At 45.7% G+C, this 13260-nt stretch overlaps 2 protein-coding genes across 5 annotated transcripts in view; both read left to right on the top strand.

Moving 5' to 3' along the window:
* LOC113425376 (uncharacterized) overlaps positions 1–13260 on the top strand; it is a 51855-nt gene that overhangs the window by 10196 nt on the left and 28399 nt on the right. The window lies entirely within an intron of this gene.
* Positions 304–12409, top strand: LOC113430713 (uncharacterized). Of its 4 annotated transcripts, none has more exons than XM_087953472.1 (6): positions 304–588; positions 5258–5814; positions 6467–6581; positions 7229–7311; positions 8900–9026; positions 9787–12409. In XM_087953472.1, the coding sequence occupies exons 2-6, from the start codon at positions 5401–5403 to the stop codon at positions 11406–11408; spliced, it is 2361 nt and encodes a 786-aa protein (XP_087809598.1). In that variant the 5' UTR covers positions 304–588; positions 5258–5400; the 3' UTR covers positions 11409–12409. The 4 variants fall into 4 exon arrangements, with proteins under 4 accessions (XP_087809598.1, XP_087809599.1, XP_087809596.1 ...); XM_087953473.1 differs by having other exon boundaries at positions 318–588; positions 6467–6557; XM_087953470.1 differs by having other exon boundaries at positions 389–588; positions 9784–12403.

Here is a 13260-nt window from a genome sequence, read left to right as displayed (position 1 = left end):
TTAAGATTAGGGGACTTTAACTCCCAGAATTCCTCAGCCAGCTTTGCTTCTGGGAGTTGAAGTCCACAAGTCTTAAAGTTGCCAAGGTGGGACACCCCTGAACTAGATGGTTTCCTGGGAAGAACGGAGCACGGAGCTACACTGGTGTTAACCCTTTCGTTGCAACGGCTTCTCTTTCCGCAACGGCTCCCCGCCAGAATGAACGAACCGCCATCAAAAAGAGACGGGAGCGCGTAGCGTTTCAGGTCATCCCACCATCTCGCCGCTAGAGGGCAGGGCGCCGGTCATCTCTCCCGACTCACCGAGCGCCACTGCGCATGCGCTGACTGGCGTCTGACTTGGCTGGGAAGACCCGGCAGTGAGTTGCTCCTCTAGAATCTTGGGGAGCGGGCAAAGGAGGGAGGGGCTTCCTTCCCGCGGGGACGGGGGGGGAGGGGCCAGAACTTCCTCTTTCCCACCCTTGGGCAGAGTCTCCTCGACCGATTCTTGCAGGGAAGACAGGAAGCAAACTCTCCCGGAGCCCATGGTGAAGAGGGGGACCCCGGATTCCCCCCCAAAAGGTTTACCGGACTCCGAATCCCGAGGCTGGTAAGGAGGGGGAGACAACCCCTCCACCCCAATTCTTGCTCCTGGCTGTGCATTGCAAGAGATCCCGCATTAGGGAGGGAGGGGAGGAATTGCTGGGGGAGGGGGGAGGAAGCTTAAAGCACCGCTTGTTCATATATTTCATATATCATATGGTGTAGGGCAGGGGTGTCCAACCTTTCACCTTCCCTGAGCCACATTAGAAGATGAAAATTTGGTTTGGGCCGCACATATAATAAATTGTTATAAAATAATTATATTATAAAATTATATAACAAATTATAAATTATAAATTATTTTTATTATTAATTATTAATTATTAATTAAAAATTATTTATTTATAAAAAGTATTATTTATAAAAATTATTAATTATTTATTTTGCCGGGTTGGGGGGTGGCGGCAGGGTGGGGGGCAGAGGTGGGGGCGGCGGCGGGGGCAGAAGCGGCGGCGGGGGCAGAAGCGGCGGCGGCGGGGGGGGCGGCGGCGGCAGAAGCGGCGGCAGAAGCAACGGGGGCAGAAGCGGCGCGGGGCAAGTGGCGGTGGCGGGGTGGGGGCGGTGGCGGCGGCAGAAGAGGCGGCAGAAAACGGCGGGGGCAAGCGGCGCGGCGGCGGCGGGCAGAAGCGGGCGGGGCAGAAGCGGCGGCGGCGGTGGTGGGGTGGGGAGGTTGGCGGCAGGGGCAGAAGCGGCGGCGGCGGGGTGGGGGCGGCGCGGCAGGGGCAGAAGCGGCGGCGGGGCAGAAGCAGCAGCGGCGGCGGTGGTGGGGTGGGGAAGTTGGCGGCAGGGGCAGAAGCGGCAGCGGCGGGGTGGGGGGTGGCGGCGGGGCAGAAGCAGCAAAGGCCTTTTCTGTTGCTCCTTGGCGTGGCGCTCGCCTTGCCCCACCTCGCTCCTGCCTCTCCTCCTCCTCCTCGCTGGCTCTTGCCAGAAGGTTGGGGTGGGCACTGGGCCGCATTACAAGGCGACCTGGGCCGCATGCGGCCTGTGGGCCGCGGGGTTGGACAAGCCTGGTGTGGGGTCACCCGCTTGGGGGGGGGTTGGACTAGATGACCTACAAGGTCCCTTCCAACTCTGATTATCTGTTTATTTGGCTTCACAGATTTGTAGCAAAAAAAAAAAAAGAATCGGGGGAAGGGGCTTTTCTTCCTGGCACTCCTCACTCCCTGCCAACAGTCCCATTTCAAGCTTTTTTGGGGGAGAGGCGAGGTTGTGAAAAGGGCCGATTCCATGCCTCAAATGTGCTGTAAGACCCCATCCCCAAATATTTTTTTCTGTTAGTGGAGCTCAGCCACACCTCAGCAGAAGACCCTCCCCAAAGAGTTGGTCTCCAAGGGGGGAGGGGCTGAGGGAGAGAGGACATTCATTGCCACGGAGCTGAAACATCTCTTAAGAACAGACTCATAGATCTGGAATCTGGATTTAAAATTATGAGTGCCTGAGGCCCGAAAGGTTGGCGACCCCTGGACTAGAAGACCTTCAAGGTCTTCTAGTCCAGGGGTCGCCAACCTTTTGGGCCTCAGGGACTCATAATTTTAAATCCCAGGGACCACTAACTGGTTATGTGGGCATGGCCTAATTTGTGGGTGTGTCTTGGTGGTCATGTGACTGGCTGAGCATGGCTTGCGTGCAAATATTATAAATATATAAATATTGAATTTTTTTATTAAAAAAAAGAGCGACAAAGCAGCCGGGCAGTTTGAGTTGCTCACAGAATCGCTCAGTGATCTATCTGCCATCAACTACCTGAGACTGTCACATAAAATTTGCTTGCCGTGAGTCCTGCACTGAATCATAGAACCTTCGGTCCCAAGGGAGGTTCGGCTGTGCTTAAAAGCAAGAGCTGAAGATCTAAAGATTAGCTAGAAATTAACAAGAAATCCAACCATTTCCTGCTTCCTAGCTAATCTAAATCTCCCGGCACAGCAGAACAGCCGATGGTTGGGGGAGGAAAAATAGCCACTTAGCAGGCAAGTTTGCCCGGTAAGGAGTGGGCGGGGAGGGTTCCCGCAGGCCATGTGGGTAGCGCAGCCTTGTGTTTCTGCGCAGCCTGGATTAATTGCTTTGGGGGTTGCTCTGGGGGTGACATTTCTCTGTGGGCCACCAAAATTTTCTAGTGGCCCATGGCCTACCAGTTGGCGACCACTGTTCTAGTCCAACCCCCAGCCCATTGCAGGAGACCTTATATCCACTCCAACAATCCAATCTGTTCTTGGAAACCTCCAGTGCTGGAGCACCCCCAACTCCAGGAAGCAAGCTATCCCATCAATTAATGTCTGCTTAGTTCCAGGTTGAATCTCTGTTTAACAAACTCCCATCCGCTGCTTCTTGTCCCATCCACAGGAGTTTTGGAGAATAAGTCTACCCCCTTTCTGTAGCAGCTCCTCATGTACGGAAAGACAGTTATCATACCTGCCCCCTTATCAATTCCTATTATCTGAACTCTTTCTAGGTCTCAGCATATATTTTTTTGTATTGTGGCAACCAGAACTGGACTCCATATTCCAAGTGAGATCTCATTTGTGCAGTGTAGTGCAGTGCAGTACCATGACTTCCTTTGATCTTGATACTGTCCCTCTGTTGATGCAGACTAGAACTATATTTGATTTTTTGGGTAGCTGCAGCACACTGCTAGCTCATAAGTGGCGATCCACCAGAATACCTAGGTCCACCTCACAGTGTTCTGAACCAAGGCTTCCGAGACCGTAATTACACACACACTTATTTTAAAAGCAAGCCTTGTTTTATTGCAACGTCCTTCGAGATAAGCACCCAACTTGTCTTCCTGTGAAATGCTACCAATAACATAAGTGTCGAATGAACTAGAGAGAAAACCAACCGAAGTACAGCTTCAAGAATGAGTCTGAACCGTACAAACGATTTTGCTTCCTGCAAAGGTTTCATCATCTTTGCCTGTCTTTTATACTTTATGGGAGGGGCAGTTACCTCTCAGCCTTATTCCCCAGTTGCCCTTTTTGTTTCAGCTGCTCTCGCCTTCTAGCAGCTTTGCGCACACGTGCACTGGGAACAGACTCCCCTGGGTCCTCTGCCTCACTGCTGCCAGACTCCGGAGGCAGCACCCCATTCTCAGATGGTCCTGGCCTCATCCCCGCATCAGATGCAGGACCCTTGTCTGAGTCCTCTCCAGACTTCCGGACTAGCCCCCATTCTTCCCCACTGTCCGATTCCGCTGCCGTCTGCACAGGCTGCCGGTGAACCACAACAGTTACTGCTGTTGAGCTAGATACTGCCTATTACTCCAGGCCTTGAATCATCTTCTGATGCCTTGGTGGCACAGTGGTTAGAATGTAGTATTGCAGCCTACCTCCGCTGACAGCCACACGTCTGCTTGCAGTTTGGCAGATGGAATCTCAACAGGTTCCAGGTTGACTCAGCCTGCCATCCTTCCGAGGTGGGTAAAATTAGGACCCCAATTGTTGGGGGCAAGAGGCTCATTATAAACCGCTTAGAGACCGCTGTAAAGCACTAGAAAGCGATATATAAGTCTAAGTGCTATTGCTATTTAGGTGCTCTTCTTTGCACTTTTTCCAAAGTCTCAACAACTTTATTCTGGTGACCAAAACTGTATACAGTATTCCAGCTGTGGCCTTACTAAGGCTTTATAAGCAATACTAACACTTCATCTGATTTTGATTCTATGCCTTTGTTTATACAATCAAGGATTGTATTAGCTTTTTTGGGCTGCGGCCACACACGCCTGGCTCATGTTTAAGTGTTTGCCAAAATGTTATTTTTTCCCTCTAATTTTTCTACAATGTATTAAAAAATGCTTTTATCCTTGGTGTTGTGTATTTCTGCAGAGATGCAGTGATTCCTCCTCACATACAATGTAACTTTCCCTCTTTTGTTGGCTCTGGGTTTTGTTTTGTTTTTGAACAATTTATAACCTTCTAATTGTTCCAATTATGAGTTCTATCCCAAGTTTCCGTAATGGCAACGATATGGTGCCTGCTCTCATGTATTGGATTTCAAGTTCACCCCATGTTCCCCATTACTTTGAGCAGTAGTATATAGGCATCTGAGTGTTTTATGGATGACCTTGGTTTTTTTTGTTGTCTGATTGGTTATTGTGGAGTTTATGTTTGGGATTAGGTCCTAAACAGGGGTGGGATACGACAGGGTTAACTACCAGTTCGGGATTTACGAGCTTCCCTGCACACTGTAAACCGTGGGCCTGTAAATCGTCATCAGCATGCTGTGTGCAGAGACGCAGCCTTTGAAACAGCCCTCTTTTCCTGCTTTTTTAACTGCAGCTATGCCTCGTTCGGCAGCTGAAGTTGAAAAATCAGGAAATAAAGATCAGGCAAGAGCCCAGGTGGGCGGGTGGGCAAAAACATCAGCAGACATAGAACCGGTTCTGTGTCTGCTGCTCTTCAGAGCTACCGGTTCTACAGAGGTGGCCAGAACCGGTAGAAACCCACCCCTGGGTCCTAAAGATTTGTCTCCTTCCTTTCCAATTTTAGTTTTAAGCCTTTCGGATAAGCCAAGCCAATTGTTTTCCAAATATTTTTCCCTGTTCTTCTGAGGTGTAGCCTCCACCAAAATCAATTAATAAAACCTCAACTTTGCCCCACTCCAGAGTCAGTTGCTCTGATTTAGATTAAAGGACCAGTTTCTCAATGAGAATGTTCTGTGTAATCTGAGTTTTTCTTTTTCAGCTTAGATACAATATTTGGAGATCATTTAAGGGCTGAATGTCTTGCAAAACTTTTCCTGGCCTCACTGTGCAATTCGTTCAGGTCTGAAAAGACCTTTGGAAACCCAGAAGATTTCAGGGCCCTCTGTCAGAGAAGAGGCCAAAATGGATGCAATCCACCCAGAATGGAAAGACGTGGGGAAAGACCCCATTGCCGCTCAACCTGGGAACTGTGGGGAGCTCTGGGCAGGACCCAGGCAGAAGATCCCAGAGAAGGAAGCTCTCAGTTCTGAGATCCAACATTGGTACTTCAGGAACAGCCCCTTTCAGGAGGCCGAAGGACCACGAGAGCTTTGCAGCCGCCTTCATCGTCTTTGCTGGGGGTGGTTGCAGCCCGAAAAGCACACCAAGGCTCAGATATTGGACCGGGTGATCTTGGAGCAGTTTCTGGCTATCCTGCCCAGGGAGATGCAGTGCTGGGTGCGGGAGTGCCGAGCGGAGACCACTTGCCAGGCGGTGGCCCTGGCCGAAGGCTTCTTGCTGAGTCAAGCGGAAGACGGGGAACAGGAAAAACGTCAGGTGAGAGACACTCCTCTTAGGAAAAATGGATGGATTTTAATCTGCTTGATGCCAACTCATAAAATATTCCTATGCCTGTTTTAGTAGTTGGGGGAAGCAAAAGTACATTCCAACCCTTATCTTTAAAAGATTGTAACTAAAATACTAGAGTTCTTGCCCCCGAATATATTTAATTGGACAACGTGTACGATGACACCCAGCCTGTGAACGTGCTCAATTGGAGGATCTGGTTTATGAGACACTCAGGGGGGAGAGGGGGGAAAACAGGGTCACAGGGGACTGTAAATTAGTTTTGCCAGAGTTGGCTTCGTACAGGGTAGTGCCAGTATGCCGCCTCTAATGAATCCTTTGAAGTTTTTTGAAGTTTGGCTCGAGTATCATGATTTAACTAGGGCAATTGCTGGAATCCTGACACTTAAATTCTTAATTATCTGCCAAAGAGAGTTGTTGGGATTAGTCATACAAGAAAACGTTTAGAGAATTCCATTAGGGGAATTGTTTCTGTGTTCTCCCAGAGGACATATGTAGAGCATCTCTTCTATTGTCCCCAATAATAGATACAGGAAGCATTGCGATATTGTGGCCACAAAATTAAAATCCAGATTCAGGTAGATCCTGTTCTTGACTCCTCTTCCTTGCCTGTATTCTTCAGGTTCCGAGGTCCCTGGAAGTGGGCACTGATCCTGAGGAAATGGCGGTTCATGCAGATCCGTGGTGCTGCGGGGCTGTCTCCAAGCAGAAAGGTCAGTATCAGGATGGTTCACCAGGTGATGGTCATTCTGCATGGTTGGAGATTTTTGAGAGATATTCCAGTTTTTTAAAAAAAATTCTGTGTATCTTCTCTCTTGTGTCTAATTGTTAGAATTACTAGAACAGGGGTGGGCAAACTTTTTGGCTCGGGGGCCTCATTGACTTTTAAAATTTGACAGACGGGCCGCCACCTGGTGTCGAAATGCCTGTCATTACAAGTCAAAATCAAATGAATGCAATCATACAATCATTCACATCAAACCTTAATTCTGTACCAATCTTGGCGGGCGGATTAAAAGACCAACGGGCCGGATGTGGCCCACGGGCCATAGTTGCCCACCCCTGTACTAGAAGGTGATCCAACAAGAAAGACTTAATTCTCCTACTTCAAGCTAGAAGTCTTAAGTCTCATGAGGGATTATCCCTTCTTCAGTCCATACACTAGCTTCCCATGATTTCCCATTTGCAGAAGACTGGTTCCTCTTGGTGGTGTTCTTACTCCTTCATCCCAATATATTTTTCTTTGTCCTGAGAGACGGGGAAAGGGGCAGCCTGTTTTTGGCCTTTTGTAATAATTTGAATTAAATTCTAATACATATCCTCGCTAGACCAGAACAGAAGAGTTAGAGCTAATCTTTTTCCTGCTTATCTCTTTCCTTCCCAGGGAACGAAACGGAGTCACGATTGTTCACAGGATCATCTCCTTGTATTGGTGAAGCTGAAAGAACAGCTGGACCTCCAGCTCAGGTAGGGGGGGGGGGAAAAGACCAGGGGCGAATTTGGGGAAGCAATGTGTTATAGGTGATAATTTGGTTATTACACCTGAGAATATAAAGAGCCGAACTGAAGCCATTTTGTGTTCGCAGTCTGAACTTTTAAAGTTCAGAACATTTATGTAATGTGTTTTCTGCTAGAAATTATACAAGATTGCAAAACTATGTACTTGGCATAAGTTAGAGGTATGTGCTGAGGCGGTCTGACATTAGATGTCACATTAAGAGATATTAATGGCTTTCTTATAATTTTCTGGTATTTGAATAACAGGAACTCTGACTATAATGGGAATGTTGGGAGTTTTCCATGGAAGGTTGGAACTTTCTTATGAAAAAAACGTTCTATAACTTCCATATACGGAAAACAGGAAATGTTATGTAACCATGTGATTTAATAAACCTATATAAGCTGTATTCACTAAATGGAAGTGTCCCCTTCCTCCTAGAAAATGTTTTTTTTTCTGGAGTAGAGGAGTCCATACTGCAGTATTTTCCCTAATAAAGCACCCTATGGATCAGATGATCAAAAGTCTGTTGATTCATTTTTATGTACTTCTCACACAATGGAAGCTCCATTTTCATTTGGGGTCTCAGCATAACATACTGCTATCAAGATTCGAATTGCGCTTTTGCTGTTGCAACCATTATTGCTTCTCGCCTTGCTAATGAACCAGGGGGCGGGAAGGGGGAGATAGATAGATAGATAGATAGATAGATAGATAGATAGATAGATAGATAGATAGATAGATAGATGATAGATAGAATACTTTATTGACCAAGTGTGATTGGACACATAAGGAATTTGTCTTGGTGTAAATACTCTCAGTATACATAAAGAAAAGGTACATTCATTAAGAATCAAGAATCAACGTACAACACTCAATGATATTCATAGGGTACAATCAAATCATATCATCAAATCAAATCATACTAGGAAACAGTCAATATAAATCGTAAGGATACAAGCAACGAAGTTACAGTCCTACAATCACAAGTGGGAGGGGATGGGTGATAAGGAGTGATGAGAAGATTAACAGTAATAGTAATGTACACTTTGTAAATAGTTGAACAGTGTTGAGAGAATTATTTGTTTAGCAGAGTGATGGCTTTTGGGGAAAAACTGTTCTTGTGTCTTGTTCTGGTGTGCAGTGCTCTATAGTGTCGTTTTGAGGGAAGGAGTTGAAACAGTTTATGTCCGGGATGGAATGTAGGCTCCAGACCTTGATATGTGTGAGAGCCAAGGACACTTCAGCAGGTGTTTGCCAAACCCAAAGACTATTTCTCATAACAATACAGTGAGACACAATTGGACAGTGTGACCTGCACTAATGGTGGGGGAGGGAGAATCCTATGCTTAGCTTATGTAGGTTTGCGTGTGAATTAGCTAGATCTGGTTTTGCCCCCATCGATGCCAAAATGATATACCCAATAAAGTTTTGCATTAAGAGATTGGATCGTCTTGACTGTGCTTGCTTTGGTTGGGTTCGTCAGTTGAAATATTGACAACTGAGACCCCCAAATGCGCTGACTGAGTCTGCTCATAGGGATTCTTTCTCTTTCAGAGTCCTGTGTCCTTTGACGAGGTGGCCATATATTTCACCAGTGAAGAGTGGTTGCTGCTGGATCCCAACGAGAAAGCCTCGCACCGAGAAGTCATGTTGGAGACATGTGGGATTGTGGCCTCTTTAAGTAAGGGTTCCTCTAGAATTAAACCAAAGCAAAGAGTCACTAGACAGTTTATTTGCAGCTTAGGAGATTTGTGCAGATCTTGTTAAAATGATTGCCATAATATGTATATTGTGGCACTGGATGTATATTACAACACACGTGACACAAGTTAATACACCATATCATGATGTCAAGACCTGGACTTGCATTGCTTGTTATTTAATTTGGGTGTCCTTTTTTTAAGTTGTTGTTCATTGCAAGAATGAAACAAGACCAACTATGCTGTTCGAACCAAGTCCAGAGATGACACGGTCAAATCCAATTGAATTGTTTTATTTGTTTACACCTAATAGAATCTTGCCAAACTAAAACTATAACCTACTCACTTACTAGATACCGGTATATCCTGAGACATTCTAGAAACCCTGAACCTCTTCCCCGCTCCTTCGTCCAGCTTGGGACTAAGCAGTGTCTCAATCTGGACCTTTCTCTGTGAAAGATCTGGGTTTGCCAAAGCAACCTGTTTTTCCAGGCATACATTCCATCATATATGTAATTTTTAAAAAATTAATAACTATCAATCATGCTGTCATTTTCCTATTGCTTTCTCGGCAGATGCAGGCTAGGGCCTGGGATGGGAAGAGCAAGTTTTATGTTTGTTGTGTTAGAAGTACTGAAAAGGATTCTGCAAATAATATGAGACTTGATCCCTGGTGACATCCTGAATTTCTTGCTTTTCTAATCAGATTTTTTTAATTGTCTTTTTTTCCCCATCGAGCAGTTGATGATCAGGAGAATGAAGGTTACCAAGAGCCAACTGTGGTGCCAGAAGTAATCAAGATTGAAATAAAAGAAGAGACATCTACTGATAAGTTTGGAAGAGGCCAATGCTACAACTGGAGAGAAATCTCCACTCTTGAATGCATGGAAAGTGATTATCTCCTGACCCAAAATGTTCGTAAGGAAAATGGGATGGGAAACTATCAAGGAAGTGGGGAAACATTCCAAGCAAAACCCAATTCCCATAATTACCACCTCAGCAGTAACAGTGACATTATTCCTCATAAAATGATCCACACAGAAAAGAAACCTTATAAACATGTGGACTCTGGAAACAGCTTTAGATGTACTGGTAATCTTAAATACGGTAAGAAGATCCATTCAGGGAAAAAGCCTTATAAATGTGCAGCCTGTGGAAAAGGATTCGGTTCAAATAGTTCCCTTACTTATCATGAAAGGATCCATAGGGGAGAAAAACCCTACCAATGCCTAGAGTGTGGGAAGAGCTTCATACAGAGCAGTGACCTTACTTCTCATAAAAGGATCCATACAGGGGAAAAACCATATAAGTGCATGGACTGTGGAAAAAGCTTCAGTTCGAATAGTTCTGTTAATTATCATAAAAGGATCCATACGGGAGAAAGACCCTATGAATGCATCGAGTGTGGGAAGAGCTTTAGCAAACGCAGCGTCCTTACTGCCCACAGAAGGATGCACACAGGAGAGAAACCTTACAAATGCATAGATTGTGGGAAATGTTTCAGTTTGAGCAGTTCCCTTACTTCTCATAGAAGGATCCATACAGGTGAGAAGCCATATAAGTGCATAGAGTGTGGGAAAAACTTCAGTAAAAGCTGTTACCTGACTTCCCACAAAAGGATCCATACGGGAGAGAAACCCTATGAATGCATCGAGTGTGGGAAGAGCTTTAGCAAGAGCAGTGTTCTTACTTCCCACAAAAGGATCCATTCTGGGGAAAAACCTTATAAATGTGTGGACTGTGGAAAAACTTTTCATGGCCGTGGCCACCTGATGTCTCATAGGAGGATTCACACAGGAGAGAAACCCTATCAATGTCTGGAGTGTGGAAAGAGCTTCAGCCATAATTGTTCCCTGACCTCCCATAAAAGAGTCCACACAGGAGAGAAACCGTATAAATGTGTGGACTGTGGAAAGAGCTTCAGTCGAAGCAGTTCCCTTACTTGCCACAGAAGGATCCACTCAGGATTCAAACCTTATATATGCAATCAATGTGGGAAGAGCTTTAGTACAAGCAGCTCTCTTACTTACCACATTAGTATCCACACAGGGAAGAAACTATATCAGTGCATGGAGTGTGGGAAGAGCTTTAGGTTGAAAAGTCACCTAAATTCCCATCAAAAGATCCACACAGGGTTGAAACCTTATAAATGTATGGAATGTGGAAAGAGTTTTTCTGAAAACAGAACTCTTATTTCTCATGAAAGAATCCACACAGGGGAGAAAAAATATGAATGCATGTTGTGTGGAAAGAATTTCATGTGGAGCAATCAACTTACTTCCCATAAAAGGACCCATGTGGAGGAGATGCCTTTAGGGACTGAAATATCCTTAATTCATGTAAGCGGATCCACTATGATATGAAACCTTATAAAAGCATGGAATGCAGACACAACTTTAGTCAAGAATTGCAAACTGATTCATGTTAAAACACTTGACATGCAGGACTATATATCTATAGGACTAACTTTCCCTGAGGATATCTGTCTGACATTGTAAATTACTCAGAGGGTGCTCTAAAGAGTGGTATGTAAGTCTTAAGTGCTAATGCCATTTGCCTGTTCCACTGGAGCAATAGAGTTGTCCTTTCTCTTAAATATTGCCATCTCATGGGTCCTCAGTAGTTGCAGTGTCTGCCTATGGAACACGCTTTCCAAGATCTGATAGCCTCTGCCCCTTTTATCCTTCCAGGAGCCCTTAAAATGGGCACATTAGAGAAATGAGGCCGAGGCACCTTTTTGGTTTTTTTTTTTGCTGTTTGCTTTTATATTATTTTATTGACTGTAAGCCACTCAGTTTAAGATTGGCAGCTCTATGAATGTTAAAATTTTAAGTAAGTACGTAACAAGTAACCCTTGCTTTCTGACAACAATAGGGATTGGCAACTCCATTATTAAGCCATGCAGTCATAAATTGAAACATCGTATGACTGTGCTGGTCTTACATCAGTTGGGCAGTTCCACTTGTAACTGTTAATCCAATCCTCCATGGTCATAAAGGACAATGTGAATCGATTGCAACATGTGACTTCTTGTGGCTTCCACATTGACTTAATACTTATGAGAAGCTGGCTAATTTAATTTTTGATTGTGTGCCCTGAAATCAGGGTCAGCTCTTGTGACTATAGAGACTTACTACAATTGGATTGGAACTTTCCCTGCAAAGCAATTGGCCACTAAGCGAGTAACAGACATGACTTCCTATGGGGTGTCTTGAACCAATTAAAACTGCTGGTATAATCTGAGATTTGTGAGGTTTATAAGTTTGGCGTGAGGGCCCACCAGATTCCTTGGTTTGTTTCTCTAGTCCCTAGTGTGATTTTTTTTTTACCTGTTACAGAAATAAAAGTTTTAAATATATTACCTTCCACCTCTGTGTGATTATTGGCTACTCACACCAGACAAAACAAACCTCTCACCTTGGGGCTGAATCAACGCCTCCACCCTGCAGCTCATCCACCTTTCACAGAGCCCAATTCTCCTTTTATGGCCCTTTCTTCCACCCTTCGCCTGGAGGGAGCTGAGAAAATTCAGCTTTGTGGAGGCTGGGTTAGGAGACCACCAGGAGATCCTATGTCCCCAAGGGGAAGCTGCCAAAGGCTTTCCAAGGTCTGAGGGGAAACAAAAGGCCCCAGAGATCCCCTTGACGGGACCAAGGAGATCACCAAGCCCAGGGCCCATCAGGGCAGTGTTGCTTCTCCTCAGGTGGAGTTTTTGTGTGTGTGTGTGTGTGAGAGAGAGAGAGACAGTTAGTTTAGTGTATGTTTGTATATGACTTTCCTCAGAGCGAGGAGGAAAATTCGTACCCAGCAGAGAAGCGGCTGAGGCGATTCCGAGATTCCCGTTTCCCGCTCAAATCTGACAGGCGCCTCTCGCCTGCCATTGGCTCGCCAAGCTCATGTGACCCGGCGGGCTCCCGCTCCCCCTCTTGTCATTCATGCTCCACCCCAGCACAACATCTGCAGCCTATTAGCTACCGAGGCCAAGATGGGGAGGAACAGCCTCGCTCATTGGGAAGGGCTCTACTGAGCATGCGCGCCACTCAGATAGGCACGAAATAGCTGAGTGTGCAGTTCAGGGTTGCCATCTGGCCGTTTTTCCGGCCAAATTCGAGAAATCTGGCTGTATAGAAATCTGGCCGTGAAAAAAAATCATGTCTCTGGCCAAATATATTTGGCCGGAAATTTGGCCGTATGAAAGTTGCTTGGCCGTGAAAT

Source organism: Notechis scutatus, chromosome 2 (genome assembly GCF_049901735.1).
Source record: "Notechis scutatus isolate UNSWTSFEM ecotype Mainland chromosome 2, rNotScu1.2, whole genome shotgun sequence".
In the NCBI taxonomy this organism is placed as follows: domain Eukaryota; kingdom Metazoa; phylum Chordata; class Lepidosauria; order Squamata; family Elapidae; genus Notechis; species Notechis scutatus.
Note: the sequence above shows the minus strand (reverse complement) of the source record. Positions and strands in the feature narration are given on the sequence as shown.